General features: G+C 41.6%; 1 protein-coding gene across 1 annotated transcript in view; it reads right to left on the bottom strand.

Annotated features, from left to right (window-relative positions):
- Nucleotides 1–8,308, bottom strand: part of Lars2 (leucyl-tRNA synthetase 2, mitochondrial) — a 111,091-nt gene extending 102,783 nt beyond the window's left edge. Inside the window, exons 1-2 of the mRNA XM_059269005.1 lie at nucleotides 8,195–8,308; nucleotides 1,015–1,266 (exon numbers count right to left, since the gene is read on the bottom strand). Of these exons, the coding sequence (XP_059124988.1) occupies nucleotides 1,015–1,248 (234 nt within the window). The 5' untranslated portion in view covers nucleotides 1,249–1,266; nucleotides 8,195–8,308. The remainder of the gene's footprint in view (nucleotides 1–1,014; nucleotides 1,267–8,194) is intronic.
- Between the last annotated feature and the right edge of the window lie 10,569 nt (nucleotides 8,309–18,877).

Here is an 18,877-nt window from a genome sequence, read left to right as displayed (position 1 = left end):
AATTTGTCAAATGCAAATGTACTGGACATTGTTGATGTAATTCTTGACTGTATACATTATATATAGTTATTGTACTTATTGTATATAGTTTTTCTTATATTAGTTATAACCTTCTTTTATTATTTTAGACCCAAAAAAAGGGGGAAATGTGGTGATTTATTGTGTACTCCAATAAAACTTGCCTGGGTATCAGAGGACAAAGCTAGCTACTATATTAAACATAGCAGTCAGGCAGTGGTAACACATGACTTTAATCCTAGTATTTGGGAGGCAGAGATCCATCTGGATCTCTGTGAGTTCAAGGCCACACTGGGAACAGAGCCAGGTGTGGTGGCACACACCTTTAATCCAGCACTAGGAAGGAAGGAAGATGGCAGGGCACAGAAAGGTATACAAGGCGTGAGTAAACAGGAAGTCTCTCTTTTGAGGCTGAGAATTTCGTAGAGGTAAGAACGTGGCTGGCTTGTTCTGTTTCTCTGATCTTTCAGCTTTCACCCCAATATCTGGCTCTGGGTTTTGTTTTGTTTATTATTATTATTATTAATAAGATCGTTTAGCAATTCGTGTTACACTTAATAACTTATTCTATACCAAGCAGTGTGAGTCCAGAGTCCAAGTCCTTAGTTCCTCTTCTCTATTGATATGGTTTGAATATGCAATGTCCCCCATAGGACCACGTGTCTGCACACTTGGTCTCCAGCTGGTGGTACCATTTTGGAAAGTTGTGGAAGCTTTAGGAGGTAGGAAATGGTTCTCTGAAGGTGAGCCTTGAGGTTCTAAAGCCCAGCCCTACTTCCAGTCTATTCTCTGCTTCCTAACATATGGAAGCAATGTGACCAGCCACCTCACATTCCTGCCAGACTGCCATGCCTTCCCTGACATGCCATGATGGACTTTATTCCCTCAAACTGTAAACCACAACAAACTCTTCCTCCCATAAGTTACATCTTGTCAGATGTTTGGCAACAGCAACAAAGAAAGTAACTGATATATCAGCCCTCTCAGAACACTCACGTCTTCTTCTGAAATTCTGGACGCCTGCTCTTTTATCTGTTGATGCCACCACTTCTCAACATCCTTTCTTGTCTGCAGTGTGTACTCCTTCGTCCACTTCCCTGTAGCACTGTAAATACTTCTGGCACACCCTGGAATTATTCTTCTTTCCCATTGGATGACAGGTGGCCCACAAATGAGCTGCCTTTTCAGAGGAGAGGCATAAAAACTCAGCCTCTGATAAGCTGACGCCATTCTTCAGGAGGGAAGACCCTAGAAAAGAGGGCAGAGGAACATGATATGCATCACTCAGAACTCTCTCAAGATTAGTCTTACGGCCCAGCATTTACTGCCTGTTCATATACTTTCTCTTCTTCTTTTGGTAATCATTTCCTAACAGAACATTTTAGAAGTTATGTTGAATTAGATAAAAACTTTTTATTGGAAAACATAAAGGCAATCCCTGCCCCAAATACCAAAGATACAAAACCCTCACAGAAACAAAGGGAGTCCATCACAAAGACCAGTTGCTACAGAACTTGCAGTCAGCATGGAAGGTGATGGAGCTTCTCACTCCAGAGTCTATCTAGCCTATCAACTGCTGTCTGTCTGAACCCCAGAAGAGCTCTAAGCACATCTTGTCTTAGCCTTGAACTCAAATACCAGAAGGGATCTGAACACATCTCCCAGAAGGACCAGAAATTCTGAACTAAGTTAACATTTTTCACATATATATAATATAGTGAGTTAAACAGACCTTTATAGACTAAGCCAGGAAATAGCCATTGTTTCAAAAACTAGTATTTACTTGTTTCTTCATTTGCCAAAAACTTATTGAATGATCATGTCCACACACTGTTCCAAGCACTACAGATATAGCAACAAAGAGTCTCAGGCAGAAAAGACACAGAGTATATGCTTAGTATGGGCAAAGCCCTGGGTTCCATCCCTAGCAGGCAAAAACAAAAGACAAAGTGCTGTCTTACACAGCAACTAAATATACAAAGAATCAGATAAGACACAAATAAACATATAACATAGCATGCAGCAGTGCTGTCATATAACTCTTTGGATTACAACACTGTGTGAAATTTTAATTCTGATACTTCACTGGTTTCCTCCTCAGGTGAATGGCAAAAATGACTTTGATGAAAAACTTTCCTAATCTATCTCTTTTAAGGGGCTGAGGTGAGATTTCATCAAACATTTAGGATTAGTACTAAACATCCTAAACTTTCTGCCTTTTTGCATAATAGAAAAGGGGAGGTAAAAAGACCTTTCAAAGACAAAAGAGACATAAGGAAACCTGGCATTCCAAACTGGTGTTAATCATCTGATTCTCTCAAAATCCTTCCCATATCTTCTCGGGTTTGGACTGTCACATGAAGGCACTGGGTCAAATGTTGACTCTAAAAGAGGAATTCACACTCATATAACACGGTACTATAGCACTGGCATTGTTATAAGTTGATCTGCCCAAGTTCTTGTCATACCAGTTCCCATTATTTTTAATATTTCTTACTCTTTTAGGGCTGAAATGGGTGACAGGCTGGAGCAGGGAATATTCCTCTATCAGTTGGGTTTGGGTATTTTAAAATAGGTAAATATGACTCTTTAGGAATCAGAGTAAACTACATAAAGCTGGCTATTAGCAATTCTATATGGCCAACTTTATATAAGGAGGGCAATTACATTTCTTTTTAGGGTTTAGACTTCTATATTATTAGAACTATCTATGTGAGTCAGAGATTCTATGGTTTTCTTCTAATTTTGGTTGTGAACCTATCCTTTAACAGCTGAGCCATCTCTCCAGCCCTATTTTGTATTCTGGAACCACTACAAGCCAAAGACTATCTATTAACAGAAGGCACCTAGACAGATAACTGACATTTCTTTCCTAGATGGCACATAAGCAGAGTATATGGACTATTCTCTTTCATAAATAGGAATAGTATAATAAAATACAAATTGACCTGAACCGCTGTTTGCTATATTTTGAGATTTGATGATTATTACCCATCATGATGGATAAAACGCCAATGAGTAATCATGAACAGGAACAATATGAATGCACCGTAACTCCCTGCTGGATGAACAATGAGCTTTGCATTATATCAAGCTCTCTAATAACTTCTCCTTTGCTTAAATCAATGAACTAGAAAACATTAAAACAGATCTAAGTATATACAAGGATTTAATGTAGCATGAATCTTAAAAGTTCTTATTAATAAAATCAAATCCGGGAGCCAGGTATTGGGGTGAATGCTGGAAGATCAGAGAAGCAGAACAAGCCACAGCTTCCTCACCTTGCCAGTTCCTCAGCTGATCCTGTTTCTTCAGACTGGAAGCTTCTGAGTCCTCATCCAGAATGAATCTCAGCTGAACTGCTGCTCAAAAGCCTAAAAGCTTAACCAGGCCTCATGCCTTAAATACCTTTCTGCTTCCTGCCATCACTTCCTGGGATTAAAGGCTGTTATTACCACGCCTGGCTGTTTCCAGTGTGGCCTTGAACTCACAGGGTTTAGACTTCTATATTATTAGAACTATCTATGTGAGTCAGAGATTCTATGGTTTTCTTCTAATTTTGGTTGTGAACCTACCCTTTAACAGCTGAGCCATCTCTCCAGCCCTATTTTATATTCTGGAACCAGAGATCCAGGCGGATCTCTGCCTCTGGAATGCTAGGATTAAAGGCGCGCGTGTGAGTGTGTGTGTGTGTGTGTGTGTGTGTGTGTGTGTGTGTGTGCGCGCGCGCGCCACCATTCTCTGGTCTCTATATCTACTGGCTGTTCTGTTCTCTGACCCCAGATAAGTTTATTAGGGTGCACAATATTTTGGGGAACACAATATCACCACAATTTAAAGCTCACAATGAGAGCTGGTGAAATGGCTCAGCTGGTAAAGGCTCCTGCCACCAAACCTGACAACCCAAGTTTGATCCCTGGGACCCATATGATGGAGACGAGAACTAATTCCTGAAAGCTGTGTCCATGGCACACATGCCCACAAATAAATAAATGTAATTAAAGTTCATCGAGAAAAATCCCATGCAGATTAGGAAGTAATAGGGAACTATTTCTGTGGCTTGGGTAGCTCAGTGGGTAGTGCTTGCAGTATAAGCATGAGTACCTAAATTCAAATCCCCAGCACCCACATAAAAATCCCTACAGGTATGACAGCACATATGACTGTATACCCAGCACTGGGGAATGGGGTTTGTGGAAATAGGAGGACAGCCTGGGTGAGAGCCTGCTGACCAGCCAAGTTAGCCAATCACTAAGCTCCAGTTTTAGTGAGAGACCCTGTTGCAAAAACTAATGTAGAGAGAGATAACAGACACCTAACACTGGAGGTTGGAGAGATGGCTGGTTGTAGAAGAGCACTTACAGCTCCTACAGATCCTACAGAGCACGGACAGGGTAGCTCACAACCATCTACAACTCCAGTTCAAGGGATCCAATGTCTCTTCTGACTTCCAAGGGTTCCTGCACACGTATGATACAGAGATATATACTCATACACATGCATATACACATTAATGAAATAATACACATAAAATTAATTAAATTAAAATTTTTAAAACCCTAACATTGACCTCTGGACTCCATATGTGTGCACTTGTGCATGCACATATGTACATCAAAAAAATAAAAATAAAAATAACAGAATCTCACCCAGGCTGTCCTCCAATTCTCTATTCTTTTGACTCAGCCTCCTCAGTGCTGGGATTACATGTGTGCCATCACAGCTGGCTCTGAAAATGACTAATTATTCAATGTATTTGAGAAAATTTTAAATTAAAGCTCCACCTCAAACCATAAACTGGCATAAATCACAATGTTTTAGGGGGAAGTAGGAATCTGAGACAGGGTTTCATATAGCCCAGGCTGGCCTTGAACTAGCCTTGCAGATAGTGATGACCTTGAATAAGCCTCCCAAATGTTATGCCTATAGGCACCACACATCATCAAACTCAGATAATAAGAATTTTTTTATTTATTTATGTATTAAGTATACTGTGTTCTACTTGCATGCCTGCAAGCCATAAGAGGGTACAGATCTCATTACAGATGGTGGTAAGCCACCATGTGGTTGCTGGGAACTGAACTCAGGACCTCTAGAAGAGCAGCTAGCGCTCTTAACTACTGAGCCATTTCTCCAGCCCCATAAGAATTTTTTTAAAGTGCCACAGATAATCAGTCTTACTCTAAAATCATAAAATATCTGTATGGCAGAAATATATAAATTGTGTGGTAGAACATACTTATAATCTCAGCACGAGAGGCTGTGACAGGAGGATCTTAGGTCCAAGACCAGCCTAAGCTACATAGCAAAACCCTGGAGAGAGAGAGAGAGAGAGAGAGAGAGAGAGAGAGAGAGAGAGAGAGAAGAAGAAGAAGAAGAAGAAGAAGAAGAAGAAGAAGAAGAAGAAGAAGAAGGCAGCGGCAAGGAAGGAAGGAAGGAAGGAAGGAAGGAAGGAAGGAAGGAAGGAAGGAAGAAAGAAAGAAAGGAAGGAAGAAAGGAAGGAAAGGAAAATTTTAAAAAAATATATGAACAAATTGCTAACGAGTAAACAATTTGCTGAAGGACATTATTTGTCTCAAACTACAGCTCCATAAAAAGTTCACATATGAGAAGAGAAACCCAAAACCATGTTTAAATAGGCAAAGATGTAGGCATGGAAGTATAGGTTAGTGGTAGAGTACTTGCTTAGCAAGTCCAAGGCCCTTGATTCAATCCATGGCACCAGAAAATGGAGGTGGGGGGAGTTGATAAGACATAACAAAGGCCAAAAAATTACGAAAAGATCAACTTTACAACTAATCAAAGAAATAAAAACAATTAAATATCCTGCTTATCATATTGGCAAAAAATTGTTTGAATAAAAATAATTATTTGTATATACTGCTGGTAGGAATATATATTGAGAAGACCTCTTTGAAACAATTCAGCAACGTGTATGTCAGGGTGGTTAAGAATCAGTGATATCTCACACCTGGAATGCCAGTAGCTTGGGAGGCTGAGGTAAGACAACTGTCAAGAGTGCCAAGACAAAGCCAAATGGTGGTGCACACCTTTAATCCCAGCACTCAGGAGGCAGGCAGGCGGATCGCTGTGAGTTCCAGGATAACCTGGTCTACAAAGCAAGTTCCAGACCAGCTAGCGCTGTTGCTACAGAGAAACCTTGTCTCAAAAAACAAAACAAAACAAAGAGTGCCAGGGCAACCCGGGCTACCATGAGTTGCAGGGAAGCTTGGGCTATACAATGAGACCCCGCCTTTAAATAAACAAGCAAGGGGCAGGAGAGATCGCCCAACAGTTAAGAGAACAGACTGCTCTTGCACAGGATCCCAATTTGGTTCTCATTACCCATAGTGGGTGACTCATAACTGCCTATGACTCCAGCTTCAGAAAGATCTGATACCTCTGGCCTCCAGAGCCACCCACACTCATGTGCGCGCGCGCACACATACACACACACTCACACACACACTTAAAAATAAATCGTAAATAAAATTAAAACAAATCTGTTAAGAAAATCCAAGGGTTAGGCATGTAAAACTGATGTTCAGCATATCCTTGGGTTCAATCCCCAGCACCAAAAACAAAATAAAACAAATAAATACTGTAAATATGGAGGCGTGGGATATAGCTTAGTGGTAGAGTAATTTCCTGGTAATGTTTAAGGCCACTGGTTCCATTCCCCGCTGTGCAAAAAATAAAGCCCACACTCTTCAGCATAGGCCCAAGATCAATCACCCTCAGATTCTTATTTATTAGAACATACTAGGAAGAAACAGTGTGTCTGCACTGATGCCTATGAGAACTTTGGGGTTTTAACCCTACTTCCTAAGCATAATTCTGGGGCCACTTTAAGTAACTCTCTATGGAAGTCCTAATAGGCATTACACTAAATGGGAAAGATGTGTCTCACAACTTACATTTACAATTAGCTTGGACCCTTTCTTCCTTAGCTCTGGTTCATCTTAAATTCCTTACTTGCTGGAATGTTGTCTCTTCTGTCTTTCCAAAACATTGCCCACCAACCCCCTCCCTGTACTCCTCTTTCAATTCAGCCCTGACCTGATCTCACTTTATGGGCTTAAGGTTAAAGTAACTGAGAATATGACGGACCTGAGAAATGGGCCCAAATGATGGTTATAAATAGGAAAACAGTAGGAAACAGATGAAGAACTAGAACACAAAGGAGAAGCATATAAAGCATCCATGTGCTCCCAAAATATGCAAGAAACCTAATTAGAGGCAGAGGCAGGAGGATTAGGGAGTTCGAGGCCAGCTTCATAAAACCCTGTTTCCAAAAAAGGGGGGAAAAAATCAAGTTAGGTCAGGAAGGTGGGTGCATGTCCAATCTCAACACTCAGAAGGCTGAACTGGTGGACTGATTCTAAGTTCAAGACCAGCTTGGGCTACATATCAAGCTTAAAACAACTTGGAATATACAGCAAGACCCGGTCTCAAAGAAATAAAACAAGTAAGTAAACATACACCTCACCCCAACAAACATGTTTTGCAAAACACAATGTTAAAAGGCGATGCTAGCCGGGCGGTGGTGGCGCACGCCTTTAATCCCAGCACTCGGGAGGCAGAGCCAGGCGGATCTCTGTGAGTTCGAGGCCAGCCTGGGCTACCAAGTGAGTTCCAGGAAAGGCGCAAAGCTACACAGAGAAACCCTGTCTCGAAAAAACCAAAAAAAAAAAAAAAAAAAAAAAAAGAAAGAAAAGGCGATGCTAATTCTAATTTCCTGCAGGACCTCAAGCAAGTCATTTCCTATTTGGAACTCCACCTTCTCTAAAGCTGTGAGCCTGTAAGGTGGTAGATCCAGATGACTTCTGAGGACGGGCAGGTCCTAATATACTGTGGATCCAGATGTACTACTACATGATCTTTGACCGGGCCCAAATCCCCAACTCCGGAGTGAAGATTTGGGGACCGGGGTTAGGCGAGGAGTAGAGGAGGATTCAAAGTTATGTGAAGATGTGCGTTTCTCTCAGCAAGAATTCGGAGCTGTGAACAGGGTCCACGGCAGAAAGAACCTGAAAATTAGAATTTCGGAGCTTTTCCGGGTTTGGAAAACTGCAAGGGACTGCCGGAGCCAGTCCGCACCTTCACCTCCTGCCCCTAGCGATTGGGGCTAAGCAGGGCCTGTCTCTCGTCCTCCTGAGCCCCAGCTGGGGGTTACCTGCTCACAGGCTCTGGCCTGCAGCTCGCTTCTGCCTCATTCCCCAAAGCATTGCACGAACGAAGCCCCGCGAGTCACTCTGGGCGCCGCCATGTTGGCAGAACAACAACTTTATCAGAAGCGGAGGCCGCGGACACAGACAGGAGGGGAGGAGCCAGGGAGGCAGAGCTAGGTGCCCGAGCGGAGGCGCTGACTCCGCCCCCAGACCGGTCCCGCCCCGGGCCGGCCCCGCCCAGGCCTCGCCCTCCCTGTGGCTTTCCTGACTTGAACAAATTCTACTTACCTGGAAGTCTCATTATTACAGTTGTAGCAGAAACGGGAGAGATACTAAAGAATAAAGGCGGCAGGTGATAAAAAGAGCTCTGTAGTGGTTCAAGGTCAGGATTTGAATCTTAGCGCTGCAGAAGCTGTCTACTGGGCTGGTTTGTCTGACTTTTTTGATTATTATGGGCCTGGTGATTGTTGAAGCACTTTCATCCACCATATCAGATGATACAAGCCCAGGAGAATTGCCTAGCCCAGAGGAGAGTAGGAGTAAAGTATACTGGCAGATAGGAAAACAAGCTGCCTCAACGAACACTTAGGAGTTTAATGTGCCCCATCGCCCTGCACACATCTGAGCAAGTACTTCTGGCCTATAATAAATTAAGGAATTTCAAAGGAGCATTGGTGAAACTATACTTTATCTTTTAAGAGAGAATCCTAAGAACACAGGTGAGAAGTTCAGAATATCAAAATTTGCTAATATTGCAAAATGATGTCCAGTAAAGCAAAAAACAATGTCTAAGAGCCATCTTTCCTGCAGAGCTGAAGTCAATTGTACCTCCATAAACAATCCATCCCACTACTGCATATTCTCCATCTTAGCTTCTGTTCTTACATAGAGGAGTGTAGTCCATAGGGAGGCCAGCAAGGGTGCACACTCTTGTAGAATAAAACTTTCTATTCTGTGTGCCACCCAGGGACATACAGAAACCTTTTATCCATTTCCAAGTCTTAGGGAAAAAAATTTTTTTTCCTGATACTTGAAAGCTTGAAACACCATTTTATTCTAGAACAGCATCAAACCTTGTAGATGTAACCAACCGTCTTACTAAATAAGAAACACAGAGCCGATTCAGAGAAGAAAGCCAAGAGGTCAGAACTAAGAGCCTTACCCTTCCTGCTTCAGCCAAGAGAGCTCTCCAAAAGGGAGCTACTTCCTGTATGTTTGTCTTTATAGTCTTTCTGTTCTGCCTTCTCATTGGTTGTAAACCCAAACACATGACTGCCTCGTCAGGTCTTCTATGGTTGGGATTGAGATTAAAGGCGTGCGCCACCACTGCTACACTCTTGCTATGGCTCTAATAGCTCTGACCTCCAGACAACTTTATTTATTAACATACAATTAAAATCACATTTCAGTACAAATAAAATACCACCATAAAACCTCATCTGGAAACCAGCACAAATAAGAATCTCAGGCTCCACTCTGGGAGCCTGCTTCAGAGCCTGCATTTTAAATGAGCCAAAGTGTTAAGGTCTGAGTTCAAGTGTGAGATTCACTATGTTAGAATGTCAGAGATTTCTGAACACTAATGTAGCTTTCTCAGTTTACGAATATATAAACTGAGGCACGGGGCTGAGGATGTGGCTCAGTTGATGAAGTTGTTTGCCTAGATGCCCAAAGCCCAGGGATCAATACCTAGCACTACCTAAACCAGGTACCATGGTGCATGCCTATAATCTCAGCACTCAGGAGGTGGAGACAGGAGGATCAGAAGCACAAGGTCATCCTTCCCTACATAGTTCTAGGCAGCCTTGGCTACATGAGATCCTTTCTCAAAACAACAATGATTAGGACAAGAAAAAACTGAAGCCAAAGGGAGCTGGCTGTCTTGCTCAAGGCCATGATGCAAGTTAATGAAAGGTTTGGGATTCAAAACTGGGATCAGTGTATGGTGGCAAACACCTGTAATGTCGGCACTTAGGGAGCTGAGACAGAGAGCCTGGAAAATCAAGTCCAGCCTGAGCTACAAAGCAAGACTCTGTCTCAAAAATCAAAAGACAAAGCAAAGTTTGGTGACTTACTCTTGAAATTCCAGCAGTCAAGAGGCTGAGGCAGGAGGACTGCCTTGAGTTAAAAGCCAGCCTGAGTTACACAATGAGTGTCAGGCCAGCTTGGGCTACATAGTAAGACCTTACCTAAAAATTGTTGTGGAATAATCTTTTTGTACACTGTGAAGATGTGTCTTTGCCAAGGCACCTTTTTATTGATTTAATAAAAAGCTAAACAGCCATTAGCTAGGAAGGAGGTATAGGCAGGGTAGTCAGATACAGAGGATGCTGGGAAGAAGAAAGATGGGGTTGCCCCTTATGCTGGAGAGGATGTGGAGCTAGGGGAACTCTCCTCCACTGCTGGTGGGAATGCAAGCTTGTACAACCACTTTGGAAATCAATATGGTGCTTTCTTAGAAAATTGGGAATTCATCTCCCCCAAGATCCAGCTATACCACTCTTGGGCATATACCCAAGGAATGCTCAACCACACCACAAGAGCACTTGTTCAGCTATGTTCATATCAGCATTGTTTGTAATAGCCAGAACATGGAAACAACCTAGATGCCCTTCAACTGAAGAATGGATAAACAAAATGTGGTACATATACACAATGGAATACTACTCAGCAGAGAAAAACAATGACATCATGAGGTTTGCAGACAAATGGATGGATCTAGAAAAAATCATCCTGAGTGAGGTAACCCAGACTCAGAAAGACAAATATGGTATGTACTCACTCATAGCAGGATACTAGATGTGGAAGGATGACTGGACTGCTACTCACATCACCAGGGAGGCTACTTGGAAAACAGGACCCCAAGAAAGACATGGGGATCGCCCAATGACAGAGAAATGGAATGAGATCTACATGAACAGCCTGGACATGAGTGGGGGTAGTGAAGGGCGAGGGTCGAGGGAAAGAGAGCTTGGGGGAGCGGGAGATCCCAGCTGGATCAACAACAGAGAGAGAGAACAAGGAATAGGAGACCATGGTAAATGAAGACCACATGAGAATAGGAAGAAGCAAAGTGCTAGAGAGGCCCACAGAAATCCACAAAGATACCCCCACAACAGACTGCTGGCAATGGTCGAGAGACAGTCCGAATTGACCTACTCTGGTGATGGGATGGCCAAACACCCTAATTGTCGTGCTAGAAACCTCATCCAACTACTGAGGGATCTGGATGCAGAGATCCATGACTAGGCCCCGGGTGGATCTCTGGGAGTCCAATTAGTGAGAATGAGGAGGGTTTATATAAGCAAGAATTGTTGAGACCAAGGTTGGATAAAGCACAGAGACAAATAGCCAAACGAACGGAAACACATGAAATATGAACCAATGGCTGAGGGGTCACCAACTGGATTAGGCCCTCTGAGTGGGTGAGACAGTTGATTGGCCTGATCTGTTTGGGAGGCATCCAGGCAGTGGGACCGGGTCCTGTGCTCATTGCATGAGTCGGCTGTTTGAAACCTGGGGCCTATGCAGGGTCGCTTGGCTCGGCCTGGGAGGAGGGGACTGGACCTACCTGGACTGAGTCTACCAGGTTGATCTCAGTCTGCGGGGAAGGCTTTGCCCTGGAAAAGATGGGAATGGGGGGCGGACTGGGGGGGAAGGTGAGGGGGTGGGAGGGGGGGAGAACAAGGGAATCCGTGGCTGATATGTAGAACTGAATTGTATTGCAAAATAAAAATTGAAAAAAAAAAAAAAGAAAGGTGGGGTTGCCATGAGACACAGAGTAAGCAAGACATGGTGGAGGACAAGTAAAGCCATGAACCACATGGCAACACATAAATTAACAGAAATGGGTTAATTTAAGTTATGAGCTAGTTAGAAACAAGCCTAAGCTATTAACCACACTTTTATAATTAATAATAAGTCTCCAGGTCATGATTTGGGAGCTGGCAGTTGGGACAGAAAATGTCCACCTACAAAAAAAAACAAAACCAAAAAGCAAACAACTACAAAACCAAATTAGTCTTCAGCCTGTCATATCGGTATCTGTTCCCAAATTGCAAAATGAAAGATTATAAGGAATATAACTTGCAACCTACTGCTGTGGGATGTATGGCAAATGTGTTGCTGATTAATCAATAAAACACTGATTGGCCGTTGGCTAGGCAGGAAGTATAGGCGGGGCAAGGAGGAGAATAAAGCTGGGAAGTGGAAGGCTGAGTCAGAGATACACTGCCAGCCGCCACCATGACAAGCTGCATGTGAAGATCCTGGTAAGCCACGAGCCATGTGGCAAGGGATAGATTTATGGAAATGAATTAATTTAAACTGTAAGAACAGTTAGCAAGAAGCCTGCCACGGCCATACAGTTTGTAACCAATATAAGTCTCTGTGTTTACTTGGTCGGGTCTGAGTGGCTGTGGGACTGGCAGGTGAGAGAGATTTGCCTTGACTGTGGGCCAGGCAGGAAAACTCAAGCTACAACCTACTCCCCTCACTTTGAAGATGATGGGACACAGTTTGCCAGCAGTCATATACCTAGTGTATGGAAGAGCCAGGATTCCAACCCAGATCTTTTGATCTCTCTGCCACCAAGATGGGGTGCTTAATGTAAGGTGTTACCATGGAAGCACTGCCCAGCAGATGAACTTGTCACTCTTTTTTTTTTTAAACTTTATTGAAAATAGATTCTTGGGCTGGAGAGCTGGCTCAGCACTTAAGAGCACTGACTTCTCTTCCAGAGGACCCAAGTTCAATTCCCAGTGCCCATATGGCAACTAACAACTGTCTATAACAACAGTCTATAACTGACACCCTTACACTGACATACAAGCAGACAAAAACACCAATGTTTTTAACTAAGTCTCTATAATTTTATTTTATCAATAAAGACTCAAGAGCCAGATATTGGGGTGAAAACCTGCCAGCTCAAAGAGATAGAGAAAGCACTCAGCTTCTTCCTCCTCTACTGTTGTCCCAGAAAGAGAGCTTTCTCCTGCCTTATCAAAAAAAAAAGAAAGAAAGAAAGAAAGAAAGAAAGAAAGGAAGAAAGAAAGAAAGAAAAAAAGAAAGAAAGAAAACCTCCTCTAACCAAATGTCCCTTCCTTCTACTTCTTCTCTCTCTCTCTCTCTCTCCTCCTGACTTCCTACTACCCTCTATGTTTTTTTCCTGTCAACAGATTGCTTGCTCCCCCTCTTGACCTATGGTTGATTTTATTTAATCCTGTTGACAATATTCAAGCAAAAAACTCTTGGATTAAAGGTGTGTGCTAGGACAGAGCCACACCACAGCTAGAAGCTGTTTTTTTTTTTTTCAGTAAATAATGCAATCTTGGAGTTTACAATGTGATCAAATACCCTGCAACACAACAATGCAAATAAAATAAAAATTTTAAAAAACGGATTCTTTTCCATATGATGGATCCTGATTATAGTTTCCCCCTCCCTCTACTCCTCCCAGTTCCTTCCCACCTCCCCTCCCTCTCAATCCACTCCCTTTCTGTCTCTCATTAGAAAAGAACAGGCTTCTAAGAGATAACAACCAAACATGACAAAATAAAATATAGCAAGACGATGCAAAAACTATATAGAAGTTGGACATGGCACCCCAACAGAAGAAAAAGAGTCCCAAGAGCAAGCACAAGAGTCAGAGACTCATTTGTTCTCACAATGAGGAGTCCCATAAAAAATACTGTATTAGTTTGAATGTAATTGGTCCCCATAAGCTCATAGGGAGTGGCACTATTAGGAGGTATGGCTTTGTTAGAGCAGGTGTGGCCTTGTTGGAGGAAGTGTGTCACTATGAGTGTGGTCTTTGAGGTCTCCTTTACTCAAGCTACTCCCAGTGACACAAACCACTTCTTATTGTCTGCAAGATGTAGGACTCTCAGCTACTTCTCTAGCACCACATCTGCCTGCATTCCACCATGTTCCACCATGATGATGATGGACTGAACCTCTGAAACCACTACCTCAATTAAATGTTTTCCTTTATAAGAGTTGCTGTGGTCATGGTGTCTCTTCACATAGCAATAGATCCCCCAAGACAAATACTAAGATAATAGCTATAATATATACACAGAGGCCCTGGTGTAGACCTGTGTAGACCCTGGGCTTGCTGCTTCAGTCTCTCTGAGCTCTTATGGACCTTGTGTAGTTGATTCAGAAAGCCTTGTTCTCTTGGTGTCCACCATACCCTCTGGCTTTTACAATCTTTCTTCCTCCTCTTCCTTGGATTCCCTGAGCTCTGAGGAGAGGGATTTTATGGAGACCTCCAACTTAGACTCTCTCTCCACTTAATGTCTGGCTGTTTGTTGCCAGAGGAAATCTCTCTGATGATAACTGGATAAGGCACTGATCTATGAGTATAGCAGAATATCATTAGGAATCATTGTTTGTTTTTTTTTAATCAGTAGTATTTGATTTTACCCTAGGTCTCTGGGCTATCTAGTCTCTGGTTCTTCATTACCCAAGCAGTGTTGGGTATAGGTGCCTTCTCATGGAGTGGACCTTAGTCAAATAAGACATTGGTTGGCTACTCCCACAAGTTCTGTGCCACCATTGCCTTGGCATATTTTGCACTAGGTTTCCACTGCATTAGGTTCCCACATCACCCCCAAATGCCCTCAAAATCCTACCTGTCTCTTCCCGCAATCTCTCCCTCTATTTTGTGCCCAACCTCCCATCCCCACTTGCCCCTAATCCACTCAGAAAATCTAATCTATTTCCCCCTCCCAGAGAGCTCCCTGTGCACCACCTAGACACCTAGACCCTTCCTCTTTACCTATCCTCTCTGGTTCAATGGATTGTAGCTTGGTTATCATTTGCCTAATGGCAAGTATCCCCTTATAAGTGAATACAAACCATATTTATTCTGGGTCTGGGTTACCTCACTCAGGGTGATTTTTTTCTGGTTCCATCTATTTGCCTGCAAATTTCATGATGTCATTTTTTTAACAGCTGAGTGGTACTTCATTGTGTAAATGTACCACATTTTCCTTATCTATTCTTCTACTGAGGGACATCTAGGTTGTTTCCAGTTTCTGGATGTTGTGAATATAGCTGCAATGAACATGTTTGAGCAAGTGTCTTTTGGTAGTTTAGAGTGTCCTTGGGGTATATGCCCCAAAGTGGTTGTCTTAGTTAGGGTTTCTATTGCTGTGAAGAGACACCACGACCATGGCAACTCTTATAAAGGAAAACTTTTAATTGAGGCTGGATTTCAGTTCGTAGGTTTAGTCCATTATCATCAAGGCAACATTGTGGCATGCAAGCAGACATGGTGCTAGAGAGGTAGCTGAAAGTTCTACATCTGTACCTGAAGGCAGCAGGAAAAGACAGTCAGCCACTAGGCCTGGCTTGAGCTTCTGAAACCTCAAAGCCCACCCCCCAGTGACACATTTCCTCCAACAAGGCCACACCTCTTAATAGTGCCACTCCCTGTGGGCATATGAGGGTCATTTTTAGTCAATCCACCACACTGGTATAGCTGGGTCTTGAAGTAGATCAACTCTCAACTTTCTGAGGAACTACCATATTGATTTCTATAGTGGCTATACAAGTTTGCACTCCCACCAGCAATGAAGGAGGGTTCCCCTTGCTCCATAGCCTCACCAGTATGAGCTGTCACTTGTGTTTTTGGTCTTAACCATTTTGACAGGTTTAAGATGGAATCTCAAAGTCACTCTGATTTGAATTTCCCTAATGGCTAAGGATGTTGAACATTTCCTTAAGCATGTCTCAGCCATTTGAGATTCCTCTATTAAGAACTCTCTGTTTCTTATCTGTACCCCATTTTTAATTAGATTATTTGGTTTTTGATATCTAATTTCTTGAGCTCTTTATATATTTTGAAGATTAGTCCTCTATCATATGTGGATTTGGTATAAAAAAAATCTTTCCCAATTCTGTAGGCTGCCACTTTGTCTGATGGACAGTATCCTTTGCTTTACAGAAGCTTTTCAAGTTTCATTTGGTTTCACTTATTAACCATTGATCTTAGTGCCTCTACCATCAGCATTCTGTTCAGAAAGTAATCTTCTGTGTCAATGCATTCAGGCTACTCTCCACTTTCTCTTCTATCAGGTTTAGTGCATCTGGTTTTATGTTGAGGTCTTTGATCCACTGAGACATGAGTTTTGTGCAGGGTGAAAAATATGAATCTATTTGCATTCTTCTGCATGCAGACATCCAATTTGACCAGCAGCATTTGTTGAAGATGTTGTCTTTTTTTCCAGTGTGTAATTCTGGTTTCTTTATCAAAAAGCAGGTGTCCATATGTGTGTGGATTTATGTCTGGGTCTTTGATTTGACTCCATTGATCAATGTGTCTGTTTTTGTGCCAGTATTATGCAGATTTTCTTTTTACTACAGCTCTGTAGTACAGCTTGAAATCAGGGATGATGATACATCCAAAAGTTCTTTTATTGTACTGGATTCCATATGAAGTTGAGTATTGTCCTTTCAAAGTCTGTAAAGAATTGTGTTAGAATTTTGATGGGGACTGCATTGAAGCTATAGATTGCTTTTGGTAGGATGGCCATTTTTACTATGTTAATTCTGCCTATCCATGAGCATGGATGATCTTTCCATCTTCTGATATCATCCTCAATTTCTTTCTCCAAAGACTTGAAGTTTTTTTGTTTTGTTTTGTTTTGTTTTGTTTTTGAGACAGGGTTTCTCTTTGTAGCTTTGGAGCCTATCCTGGAACTCATAGCTTTGGAGCCTATCCTGGAACTCACTCTGTAGACCAGGCTGGCCTCAGACTCACAGAGATCTGCCTGCCTCTGCCTCCCGAGTGCTGGGATTAAAGGTATATGTCACCACTGCCCAACTGACTTGAAGTTTTTATCACACAGGTCTTTCATTTGCTTGATTAAAGTTACCCCAAGATATTTTATATTATTTAGGGCTATTATGAAAGGTATTTTTCCCTGATTTCTTTCTGATCCCATTTGTCACTTGTGTATAGGAGGACTACTAATTTTTTTTTAAAGTTAATATTGTACCTAGCCATTTTGCTGAAAGTGTTTATCAGCTGTAGGAGTTCCCTGGTGGAATATTTAGGGTCACTTATATATATATTATCATATTATCTGCAAATAATATACTTTGACTTCTTCCTTTCCAATTTGTATCCCCCTTGATCTCCTTCAGTTGTCTTCTTGCTCCAGATAATAGATATTGAGAGAGTGAATACCCTTGTCTCATTCCTGATTTTAGTGAAATTTCTTTGAGTTTCTCTCCATTTAATTTGATGTTGGCTGTCAGCTTGCTGTAAATTGCCCTTATTATGTTTAGGTATGTCCCTTGTATCCCTAATCTCTCCAGGACTTTTATTATGAAGAGGTGTTGAATTTTGTCAAAGGCCTTTTCTGCATCTGATGAGATGATTGTATTTTTTTGCTTTCAGTATGTTTATATGGTGGATTACATTTACCAATTTTCATATGTTGAACCATCCATGCATCTCTGGGATGAAGCTTACTTGATCTTTTTTAATGTGTTCTTGTATTTGGCTTGCAAGTGTTTTATTGAGTATTTTTGCATCTATGTTCAGAAGGGAATTGGTCTGTAATTCTCTCTCTTTATTGAGTCTTTATGTGGTTGGGTATCAGGGTAACTGTGGCCTCTTAAAATGAATTGAGCAGTGTTCATTCTGCTTATATTTTTGAGAATAATTTGAGGAACACTGGTGCTAACTCTTTGAAAGTCTGGGAGAATTCTACACTAAAACCATCTGGCTCTGGGCTTTTTTCATTGGGAGACTTCTAATGACTGCTTCTATTTCACTATGGTTTATAGGCCTATTTAAATTGTTTATCTGATCTTGATTTAACTAGGTAAGTGGTATCTATTGAGAAAATTACCATTTCTTTTAGATTTTCCAATTTGGTAGAGTACAGGTTTTCAAATATGCCCTTTTGGTTCTTTGGATTTCCTCAGTGTCTGTTGTTATGTCTTCCTTTTTGTTTCTGATTTTGTTAATTTGGATATTCTCTCTCTGCCTTTTAGTTAGTTCAAATAAGGGTTTATTCTCTCTTGTTGATTTTCTCAAAGAACCAACTCTTCATTTCATTGATTCTTTGCATTGTTCTCTTTGTAACTATTTTATTGAATTCAGTACTCAGTTTCTTGCTGTCTACTCCTCTTTGGTGTGATTACTTCTTTTTTGTTCTAGAGCTTTCAGGTGCTCTATTAAGTTGCTAATATGAGATCTCTCCAATTTTTTTATGTAGGCACTTAGTGCTATGAACTTTCCTCTTAGCTTTCCACTGCTTTCATTGTGTCCCGTAAGTTTGGGTATGCTATGTATTCATTTTCCATCTATGATGATTGAAAAGTTTTGTTATGTATAATAGTCTGGACTGGCGTCCATGGTCTCTTAGAGTCTGTAGCACATCTGTCCAGGCCCTTCTAGCTTTTAGAGTCTCTGTTGAGAAGTCAGGTGTAATTCTAATAAATCTGCCTTTATATGGTACTTGATCTTTTCCCCTTGTAGTTTTTAATATTCTTTCTTTGTCCTCTATGTTTGGTGTTTTGATTATTATACATCAAGGGGATTTTCTCTTCTGGTCCAATTTATTTGGTGTTCTGTATGCTTCTTGTACTTTTATAGACATCTTCTTCTTTAGGTTAGAGAATTTTTCTTCTATGATTTTGTTGAAAACATTTTCTTGGCCTTTGAGCTG

Source organism: Peromyscus eremicus, chromosome 7, assembly GCF_949786415.1.
Source record: "Peromyscus eremicus chromosome 7, PerEre_H2_v1, whole genome shotgun sequence".
Lineage (NCBI taxonomy): Eukaryota > Metazoa > Chordata > Mammalia > Rodentia > Cricetidae > Peromyscus > Peromyscus eremicus.
This window is presented reverse-complemented; position numbering and strand designations above follow the sequence as displayed.